Here is a 12270-nt window from a genome sequence, read left to right as displayed (position 1 = left end):
AATTTTTAATGGGTCCCATTCCATCTGAAATAGCAAACTTTAGTGGTTTGCTATTTCTAAATTTGGCCATAAATCAGCTGAGTGGACCAATTCCACCAACAAATGGGGAATTAAAGCAACTCCAAGCAACTAGCTCTTGAAATTGTTTTCATTTGTTTCTTTACCTATTCTTAATTTTTTTATTAAATACTTCCTCCGTCCCAAGATAATTGAGTCGTATTTCTTTTTAATTTTTCCAAAATAGTTGAGTCATTTTCTTTTTTAGTGAAAACTTTATTCCTTCTCTTACGTTACATTTTCTTACTTTATTCTCTCTTATTTTAACCTTTAACGAATCGATTTCATAAATCTCGTGCTCAAAAGAAATGCTCCATCTATCTTTGCAACGAAAGGAGTATAAATCTCCACATTACGACTCCGTAGCACAGTTGGCAATGGAGGGGCAGATTTTGTTGAAATGACGTACTCTGATTGAACCCCCTCACATGATGTCAGTCCGGAGTGTTGGGACTGCCAAGGCAACGGAATCATCTTTTTTGCTGCAATAATACATGCAAAAAATTCTTCCCAAAATTCTTGCGGAAAATATGCGTGGTAAGAAGAATTTGATTGAGCATCTATTACTCCATAAAGTTTAAGATAATTTCCTAAATGTTGCACTTAAATGAGACGGAGGGAGTATATGTCATATTAGAATTGCATTATTAAAACTTAGAATAGTGACAAAGTTAAATAGACGACGATGACCCGCACCCTTCGCAAACTAACATAGTGGAGCACAGTGCTTAGTGGTTTAGTACAACACAAGCATTTTTCTAGTTTTTGACAAAGTAGACTTAGTTGTTTAGTACCTAACTTAGTACATTAAAAGCTCGGTTGATGAACAAGAAGTAAATTAACTACTAATGGAGACTTCAATCCTTTCCTTTGCCCTTCCGATCATTTTCTTAAGTAGCTTTACCTTCTCCTTGAATTCCAACACCACTGATAAACATGCACTTATTACCTTCAAAAACTCCATCACTTCCGACCCTAATGCTATTTTGAGCACCAAATGGTCTCAAAATATATCAGTTTGTAATTGGGTTGGTGTGTCGTGTGGCCTCAAACACGGCCGTGTCACTGCTCTCAATCTCTCTGGCTATGGCCTTTCTGGAACTGTTGCCCCACATCTCGGAAACCTTACGTTTCTTAGATATTTGGACATCAGTTTCAACAGTTTCGTGGGAAAGTTACCCTTTGAGCTCTCTAAACTGCGTCGTTTGAAGGTGATGAATGTAGGAGTGAATTCATTCACTGGAGAAATACCAACATGGCTGGGAAGTTTACCTCAACTACAGAAACTCTATATGTACAACAACACTTTCTTAGGTACAATTCCTACATCTTTGTTTAACAACTCCAAGCTTCAAATGTTACAAATATTAAACTTGAACAACAATCAGTTGAGTGGATCTATTCCCAATGGTATTTCTTATGTTGGAGAAGTTAGAATTGGAAATAATAGTCTATCAGGTTGGCTCCCAAGTGATATGTGCAGTAACATGTCCAATATCGAATTACTGGAACTAGATTTAAACGGACTCGAAGGAGATATTCCACCGAACATATGGAAATGCAAAAATCTTCAGATTTTTTCATTAAGCGAAAACAATTTCAGTGGCAACATCCCTCAAGCAATGGGAAATGTGAGCATGCTTAGGGTTTTGTCTTTGGGGTACAATCATTTCACAGGTATATTATTCAAATACATTTTTGTCAATATCCAAATATACAACTTTAATTTATGAATTTTGGTTTTATTCTTTTGAAGGGCATATTCCATCAAATATATGGAATTGCAGACACCTTGAATATATGGCTGTACTCAACAACAATCTCAGTGGCAACATCAGTCATGCAATTGGAAATACGAGCACACTTAGACACGTTTACTTGTCAGACAATCATTTCACAGGTATTCTATACATGACAATTCTACCCTTTTGTTTATGATTTTAGTTAAATATGCCCATAAAAAATAGATAATATTTTGAAATGATACGAATTTTTAAGCATAATTGGTAAAGTAAAAGAGAAATAATTAGAAATAAAAAAATGATTGGAGTATTGTTAATGAAAGAATATATCAAAATGATAAATGTGATCTATTTTTAAGGGATTATGTTTCGAAAAAGGCACCCCCAATGTCATGTTTTATAGCATTAACTCTATTTATTGATTAGTCGATTTCCATATCATTCACATTATGTCTGACTTCAATATGTTTGTTTCTTATATATTTATTCCATATATTAATTTTTGGAAAAAAAAAAAAGATAATCACGATTTAAATTATATCTCTAAATCCACAAAAAAGAGTAAAATCTTTCCATTTTCGTTGCCAACAAAAATTAGTCTCATGCAAAAAATGAAAAGTTATCTATTGATTACTCAATATTTTTATCATTCTCCCTCTAACTTTATGTCTCATATTATCCACTTTTTTTTCCCATGCTTTACCAATTTTTTATTATAACACGTGTCTTCCACCAATGATCAATTTTTAGTGGACAAACAGAGTATCATATTTACACAAACAAAATCATGTTTCCCAATTACCAATATCATGTTTCACATTGAATTCTCATTTCAATATAGTTGTCAATAGAACCACTCGTTATACCCATGTAATGAACATTATATACGTAATGTTCATTACAAGGGGTAGCCTTTTATATATTTATAAAATGTTCATTATAGGTGCATACAATATCATAGTTATTTGTTTTGATAAAAGATAGAGTTAATTTTTATACGCCTCTTATATATTCAATGTTACTACCTCATTTATGTTGATATATACCGCAGGTGAATTACCACAAGAAATTGGCACTCTGCCAATACTGGAAGTGCTTGATGTGTTCAGGAATCTCTTACATGGGTCCATCCCATTTTCAATATTCAACATATCAACATTGCAGGCGTTACAAATTTCAGGCAACGAGTTTTCTGGTACACTTTCTTCAGATTTTGGGAGTTCACTTCCCAATCTGCAATGGCTTCTATTAGCCAAAAACAAACTTAGTGGCCTAATTCCAACCTCCATCACCAATGCTTCTAACCTTATCGGCGTAGACATGCATGGCAACTCATTTAGTGGCTACATACCCTACTTTGGTAGTTTGAAGCTCCTTCAAAGACTTCTCCTCTGGGAAAATAACTTAAGTGCAGCAAAATTCCCATCTCAAGAATTGATATTTCTCTCTTCATTAACTAACTGTCCAAATTTGCAGACATTGGATGTATCATACAATCCATTGAATGGCATCCTTCCTACTTCATTTGGGAATTTTTCTTCATCTCTTAGGAGAATTGACATATCATACTGTAACATCATGGGTGACATTCCGTCTGGAATAGCTAACTTTAGCAGTTTGCTAGTACTAAATTTGGCTATAAATCAGTTGGGTGGAACCATTCCACCTACAATTGGGAAATTAAACCAGCTCCAAGGACTATATCTTACTGGCAATCAATTGGTAGGGTTTATACCTAATGATCTTTGCCAACTGAATCATTTGGGGGAGTTGTTCCTTAGTGTAAACATGCTTGTAGGTCCAATACCAGAATGTTTGGGCGATGTTAAATCCTTGAGAGTCATCAGCTTCTTTCACAACCAATTGAATTCATCTATCCCATCCAAATTCTGGGCTCTCACAGACCTTGTAAAATTGAGCTTGTCCACCAATTATTTGAGCGGTAATTTGTCATCTGAGCTAGGAAATTTGAAGTTACTCACCTCTCTAGATCTGTCGTCAAATCAATTTTCAGGCGATATTCCCACTTTAATTGATGGTTGCCAAACATTGGATTTTCTTAACTTATCACAGAATCTGCTTAGCGGCTCCATTCCTCAGTCAGTGGGAAAGGTTAAAGGATTGAGAACATTGGATTTATCTTACAATTATCTCTCCGGGTCAATACCCAAGTCCTTAGAAGACCTCCCCTTTCTTGAAAATTTTAATGTTTCCAACAACAAACTAGAGGGGAAAATTCCAGATGGGGGTAATTTTCGTAACTTCAGTGCTCTGTCTTTTTCTCACAACTTAGCTCTTTGTGGTCCAATAACATTCCAAGTTCCACCATGTCAAGAAAAGCATCATAGATCATGGTTAAAGAAAGCCATGGTGACGCTAGGGGTTTTAGCTGTCATTGTGGTGATTGCTACTCTTGTTCTCATGAGGATGTGTAAGAAGAAAAAAGTGACACTTTCTGTTGATACTTCACCGCTAACTGCTGAATACAGAAGAGTTCCTTACATAGAACTTGTACGAGGAACGAGTTCATTTAGTGAAACCAACCTACTTGGAAAAGGTAGTTTTGGTTCTGTATTCGAAGCAATACTTTCTGATGGGTTGAAAGTTGCGGTGAAAGTGTTCAACTTGGACCTACAAGGAGCAACAAAGAGCTTTGATGCTGAAACTACTATATTGAGCAACATTCGACATAGAAACTTGGTTCGAGTTATTGGATGTTGTTGTAATATGGAGTTCAAAGCATTGATTCTTACATTCATGCCAAATGGGAGCTTGGATAAGTGGTTACATTCCGACATGTATGGTTTGGATCTCATACAAAGATTGAAAATAGCCATAGATGTTGCAGCAGCCTTGGAATATCTTCACCACGGCCATACATTCCCAGTTGTTCATTGTGATATAAAGCCAAGCAATGTGTTGCTTGATCAAGACATGACTGCTCATCTTGCTGATTTTGGTATTTCTAAGCTTTTCGATGAAGGGGAAACTGTCATCCAAACACAAACCGTGGCAACCATTGGTTACGCAGCGCCAGGTGATGATGCTTGATGCTAATTTTTCAAAATTAATATTCATCTTATTTAAATATTTTACCTAATTCATACCAAATGTTGAATGCATGGTGTTACAATTAGAGTTTGGATCTGAAGGCAAAGTGTCCACAAATGGGGATGTATTCAGTTTTGGGATACTTCTGCTAGAGATGTTCACCGGAAAGAATCCAACAAATGATATGTTCGGCGAAGAAAGGAGCATAAAAGAGTGGGTGAGTGAAGCATTGGAGAAAAGTGCAGTAACTGAAATTGTGCCACATGCTATGCTATCCATTGATGATCAACATTTTTCTGCAAAGAAGCAATGTTTTTTGTCAATATTTGAATTGGCAATGAAATGCTCAGCTGTTTCAGCGGAAGAAAGAATCGACATGATTGAAGCAGCGGCTGCTCTGCGCAAGATCTACGCAACACTTGTAGCAGGTACAGAAAGTCGTCGTCCACTACATCCGTTTCCCGTTAGTATTCGAAATAATAGGGTTTGATTGTTGTATTATAGTACTATTGCTTATCAGTTCTGGAAATTCTACATGGCAAAATATATAAATGTATAAACATGTGGAACAATATATTTATAAATATTTTGTTGTATTGTGTTGTTGCATATTTATGAGGCTACAATATAAAATATTTAATGAGGGAGTATATATTTATGCCAATTAATTCATATTTATTTTGGATTATTTATTAAGACCATTTCAACTACCGACCATAACATCATGATATTACGAGACTCTTCATTTTAGAAATTTGTCTAATTTTAGTGGACGGTCCAAAATAGTTAAACTAGTCTATTTTTTATGGACAGAGGTAGTATTTCATTTTATTTGTGGACGGAGGTAATATTTGTTTTGATATAGAAATTCCTATTTCATTTATTTACATTGCTTTCAACTTGATCTCTATTCTTGTTAGATCATATACGACAGCGTATTGTGCAGCCCAAACAGTATGGGCCCAAAAGAAATAAGCCCATTTTGATCCAGAAAAATGGTCGGGTTCGGGCCTTCCTTGTTCTCCAACTAAGGTCAAGCCCAATTCAAATCCGAAGAATTCATTTTTTCTTGCTCTATAATTTCATGTATTTAATCTTAAATAATTACATGATTCATGAATCATGAACACAATAAAATTTATATAGAAAATAAATTATTTCCGACCAAGTGAGAAATGTTCCCTATATGCCGACTAAGAAATCTCCCCACTAATGAGAAATCCCATGTTAGGTAGGAAATCTAACTACTTAAACTTCCCCTTTGAAATACTACAAATTACTCATCAATTTTATTATTTTTAATTTTTGGAAAATTTCATTTTCGAAGAATGTGATTGAATGTGGAAATTATATTACATAAAACCATACAACGTGGATGGTGCTGAATCGTGAGAGAATGTGTCGTTTTTAGATGTGATGTTATGTTGTGGTTTTTGTTGCCCACGTTTTGAATTCTTAATTTAGTTAGGCATTCAATATTAATACTATTGCGATCAAAGCGTGTGACAACAGACAAATTGTTCAAATCAAAATTGAAGACGCAATTCTCTCTCTAGATTTGTTTAAAATGTTGAAGCTTTTTGTCTTGTTTAGATGTGTAGAATGGGCCTATGTTGATGGTTGTCATCTTATAATTAGTCGACATGGATAATTTGTAGAAAAGTAAGTTTGATTGGTAGTCTTAAAACAGTGTATCTCCTGTATTTGTTGATAAACACGGTTTTGTAGATTCATATTTCGCGATTATGGTTATCCGATTATTCATGTACTTTCATCGCTTGTTTTCGTGTGTGTTTTGCTTTTCTGGCAATTTTTTAGTTCGTTTGGTTGATAGATGTTTTGTAGAATGTTTTATGACTATTTTTTCAAACTTACTTTCATCGAATGTTTGCTTAGTTTGAAATTATTCTGACACTGGTGGACAAAAAAAATAATATCGATAGAAGCTCAACTATTTTTGCAATTTTCTAGACATTTATTTAATAAGGGCCAAAGATATTTTAATTATGATTTATACTAGTATAATTTTAAAAACAAAAAATGAAAAAGTAATTGATAGAGGCTTAACCCCCTAAAATTTCTTATTGGTTTTGCCTTATTCTAAGACTACTCCTGTACGATGGATGAGATTGGCGGGTAATATTAGATATATATTGTGCTTTTACTGTGATTTTTTTTGTTCATCCATAATTTTTTTTATAATTGTTTAAATAGTCTTTAGCTGTATATATTTTGAAAGTTTAAGGACATGTACTAATGACTCAGATTGCAACTTGAAAATTAAGTGGCAAATTCGAATTTGGAACATTGTACAAAATTCTCTCAAATGACTAGAAAATTCTCAATTTTATGATGGGAACCAAACTTTTAAAGAATAATCATTTTTACTATTGTAAAAAAGGTCAGAAGTAGCCAGCCATATTTGTAGTACGAGTACTAATTATACTAGAAAAAGCAGGTAGTATTTCATATTTTTAACCATTCAAAAAGTGTCTTATTTATTCAACGATTTAAAATCAAGAAACACAACATCCGAATATATTTTTTGTATTCCGCTGCTTTTATACTTAAAAAGAAGAGTGAACTATATAAACGGTACCTGATCTTTCACTTTCGCACATAAATGGTACCTGGTCTTTATTTTATATCGTTTTTGGTACCCCATGATAAAAATAACCCTAGGTACTAAATATGTGATTTTTTTGTTATAGGGGATATTTTTGGAAATTTCAATTAAATAGAACCAAATATGTGATTTTTTTCCTTTTTTTTTCTTTTTTTTTTCTTTAGATTATTCTTCTTTCTTTTTTCCACATTTTCTTCTTTTTTTTTAGTATTTTATCTTCCTTTTTTCTTTCTTTTTTCCTTAGTTTATGTTTCCTCTTTTTCTTCTTTCTTTTTAGTGTTTTATACATACATCTAATTGCATTCTTTTTAGTATTTTAATTAAATTATTTATACTCATTTTAGGGTTGAAACACCTAACTAAAAATATTCAACTCTTTATCATTATGAATACAATTCACAATTTTAAATTTTGACTAAGACTATATTGATTAACTATTAATTTAATATAAAATAATTATTATTATTTATTAATTATTACTAGTTTTTACTATTATAATAATAATATTATTATAATAATTAAATATAATTATAACTATAATTATGATTAAATATATAAAAAGAAATTAATTATTAATTTATAACATCAAAATAATAATATTAATATTGATTAATCATAGTACTATATATACTGAGGAGAATTAGAGAATGTATCATAATATCACTTTTAATATTAGTTTTGTCAATGCCCAAAATACCCTTTATGACACAAATGGAAAAATGAATTTGTTTAGGAGGTATTTTGGGATGAATATTACATCAGGTACCAAAAATGTGATTAATAGGTACCAAAAACAATATAAAATAAAGATCAAGTACCATTTATGTTCGAAAGTGAAAGATCAGACACCGTTTATGCAATTCACTCTAAAAAGAAAAGGCACTATGATCCAAGAATTAGAAAATAAAGGCTATCAGAGTCTTATTTTAAAAAAGCTGCAACTGATTTGTTATTTAAGTTTCTCACAATAGATGATATGAATAAGCTATTATCACCATATTAATGTTCTCTTTCCTTATATTGACAAAGGGTTCAAATACTCCATATGATAGTTGCAAACCTGCAACTAAAGAAGTATAATCCCCATGAAGAATAATTCCTGTGCAAAAATATTTGAGGGGTTAAGTAAATTAAAGGACTAAAGGTTAAAAATTCTTGTGTACGTTCATCTAATATTTTGTTTAATATAAATTTTTTAAAAGTTATTGATTTGAATATGGATACTCATTGTAGCTAGCGGCCTCCACACTCCGGTCCGACATCATGTGAGGGGGTTAAATCAGGGTACGCAGTAGCCCGTTAAGGGGGAGGCATTAACCCACTAGCTGCCTGAAACCCATCTCCCAAGACCTCACACTTGTGCTTAAGAGATAGAAGCAACTACACGACAGCAGTGAGATTCGAACCCAGGCTCATTGCAGCAAGATCTGCCCCTCCATTGCCAACTGCGCTATGCCCCTGCGGGCAATTGAATATGGATACTCATACTGACTCTTAACGAGGAGTACCAAATTAGATTCTAGGCATGTATTTATGGAGTACTCCCTCCGTCCCAGAGAAGTTGGCATACTTTGAAAATGGCACGGGATTTTAGGAGGTTTTGTTTTGTGTGTTAAATGGAGAGAGAAAATATAATTTTTATATTCATGTGAGAGATAACTTTTTCCAAAAAGGGAAATGTGACATCTTTTGTGCGACAAACTAAAAAGGAAAGTGTGTCATCTTTTGTGGGACGGAGGGAGTATGTTTTATCAAAGATGTGAAGCTGAGTGGGCGACGTTTTGATTAATTTTGCTTGGCTTTACAAATTAATTGGTGATTAAATTATTTGTGGAGTACTTTTTATACACTAAGCCAAATGTTCATATCCCATTAAAAAGGTTGGCTACAAAAACGCCCAAGAAAATCAAACAAGGCAGAAGCAGCCCTAAACCCCAAATCACGACCATGATCAAGACAAGAGCAGACGAGGATCGGTAGAAGTTCGTGAAAGTATTGGAAAGTAGCAAAACAAGTCATGATATGCCGCGACCAACCACAATCGACAGTAGAGTAGAAAACAAAGCAACAAAGCGAAGTCAATTTGACCTATCTCTTCATGTGATCGTTTAGTCGGACCAGTTCCTAATGTCGTTCAAATTGTTAATTGTCCAATAAGATGTCGGAGTCGGACCCACCTACCAATTCTCTAGACTAGTCTTTTCTTCTCAAAATCCGAATTTGGCTTAAAATCTTGAAAAAAAACTTTATTCAAATGTCCCAAATACACCAAGAAACGATATAAAACAAGGACACTGAAATCTTATTAAATATTCCACCAGTCACGACAGTACTTATTTAACCAAAAAAAAAAGAACAAAAATATAAAACCTACCCGATATTTAAACTTCATATATTGTTGGGATTGGAGATTATTTTTCTGTCGATATATTTTTACACGAATTATCTCACATCCAAAATGAAAAGTAGAATGGTATAATTGATATATAAGTTAAATATTTGTCGAATCACCTCATTTTATAGTCAATTGATTTTAATACTATGAAAATTAAGTTTGATTTTCTATCACGTGTGATGCATGTATCAATGAATCATACTATTACTAGTTTGTTTGTTGTAAATTTGCAATGCTAAATTTTGAGATAATCAGTATTTTCTTTCTGATATTTCTGCACAGAAATGAAGGAACATATACTACTATATGTTCTCTCATCACTATGGTCAGGTTAGGTCTAGTCATATATTCCTATCATGTCACTAATTTTTCATTTTAAAAAAAGAAATCCTTTGTATTTTTTAAAAAATTATTAACTTCGAATAAATTCGATAGACGTATTGTGTTCAATATACTATTGCGATTCTGTTTGGCAAACATATAAAAATGGAAGAATAATCGAAAAACATATTCTATATAAATATACAGTATACATATGGCCATGAAATCTGATAACTGGGAGACCCTACTAAAATATGCACCATGTGAGACAAATAATTCATATATATAATAAATAGCGATACATATAGTGTAATATATGTACATTATTTTATATTTCTAAACAATATTCTCATTTTTATCATTGACCAACAATAATTCTTAACATATCAACTTATTTACATTTTATACTACATATTTCACCACTTTCTCTATTCACAACACATTCATTATCAGGGTTTATAAAAATTGCATGAATTTGTGTTTTCACTGCTAACAATTTAATTGGTGTTGCGATACTATTTCAATAATTGTAGAGAGATTGGAGATAGAAAATATGACTCACTCATAATCATCAGGAACAATTCAATAATGATAAATAAATAAATAAATAGTCGTGCTCGATCGATCAATTTCCAATAAAAATCCCTATCCACCCGTACCACAACCACACATAATTAATACAACCTGAAAAATTGTATAATAAATAAAAAAATTGGTTATAATTGAAATATTAAATTTCAGGGGCAGCAAACATGATGATAGTAACAATTGATCAAAGACAATATACTGCTTGATAGGTCGAACATCATATGATCCCCAAACATTTTGTGATCACAAGAAAATAAATAAAAAACGATGAAAAATCCAAATGGCATATTCGTAATTTCGTGGATGATTTCTTCTAACTCTGAGTCCCAAGCTCACATGCATGGTGGGTCATTTCATCACGTTCTCGACGTCAACTGCCACCACCAATAGCTACTTCCACTCACATAGGAGTGTGTTTGATCTCAATGTATGATATGTTGCATGTGGAGTGGTTCGATTGCAACGCTAGCTCATGACTAGAGCTCATGTTTATTCTTATCTTATATTTGATTCCCGTTTATTCAAAAATTTGGCGTGTGACAACGTATCTCGGCATGTCTCCCAGAAGTATATATCTCACAATCACATATTTTATCTCTCGTATATAATTAATACTCTTTCCGTCCCATAGAAATAGGTCATTTGGTATTGCACGGGTTTTATGCATAATTGGTAAAGTAAGAGAGAAAAAGAAAAAGTTGTTGAAATTGTGTAGTGGAGAGTGAGACCCATAAATAATAAAGTAAAAGAGAAGGAGAAAAAAGATGTTATAAATAGATATGAACTATTTGTATGAGACGAAGAAGAAAATGTGGCATATTTCTATGGGACGGAGGTAGTATACTACTAGATAAAATTCATCTTAGATTATTTCATACTGTATCTCACTATTATACTCCCTCCATTCCATAAAAATATGTGCACTTTCTATTTTCGTCCGTCCATAAAAATATGAGTATTTCATTTGATGGAAAGTTGTATCCAACTCATTACTCTTATACATCAATTTATTTATAACTTATACCACTATGGCTCACCATTACAACTCATTAAACTCTAATAATAATGTGGGTCGAATTATCCATTAACACTACTTTAACTAGCCTTTTCTTCATCTCTCTTACTTTACTAATTTTGTACTTGTTCTCGTGACATTTCAAATGCATATAGTACTATTTTACGAACCTAGCATAACCTAGAAATATATACAATTTAAAAAATTATTTGGACAGTTTGTTTTTTCTATTTTTTCTTGGTGGTTATAGAGTTTATGCATATGGCTCTCGGAATAATCCACTTTTTGTTTGAAAAACGTGTTTCATCATCATATGGTTGGAGGGAAGGGTATTTTTAGTGATTCTTTGAACTTGAAAAGATAAGGTTGATGCTTTTTGTTTTCTTGATTGTTTCATTGGATAGATAATGCTTAATACTCATAATGTAATGATCATGCTAGCTACTTGGAGAGTTTGGACCAAGTACATTCTTTT

General features: G+C 32.7%; 1 protein-coding gene across 1 annotated transcript; it reads left to right on the top strand.

Annotated features, from left to right (window-relative positions):
- Window positions 1-905: 905 nt before the first annotated feature.
- Window positions 906-5340, top strand: LOC125206645 (putative receptor-like protein kinase At3g47110). Its single transcript, XM_048105886.1, has 4 exons — window positions 906-1734; window positions 1814-1957; window positions 2851-4836; window positions 4937-5340. The coding sequence occupies exons 1-4, from the start codon at window positions 906-908 to the stop codon at window positions 5338-5340; spliced, it is 3363 nt and encodes a 1120-aa protein (XP_047961843.1).
- Window positions 5341-12270: the final 6930 nt, after the last annotated feature.

The sequence above is a fragment of the Salvia hispanica genome, chromosome 2 (assembly GCF_023119035.1).
Source record: "Salvia hispanica cultivar TCC Black 2014 chromosome 2, UniMelb_Shisp_WGS_1.0, whole genome shotgun sequence".
Lineage (NCBI taxonomy): Eukaryota > Viridiplantae > Streptophyta > Magnoliopsida > Lamiales > Lamiaceae > Salvia > Salvia hispanica.
Note: the sequence above shows the minus strand (reverse complement) of the source record. Positions and strands in the feature narration are given on the sequence as shown.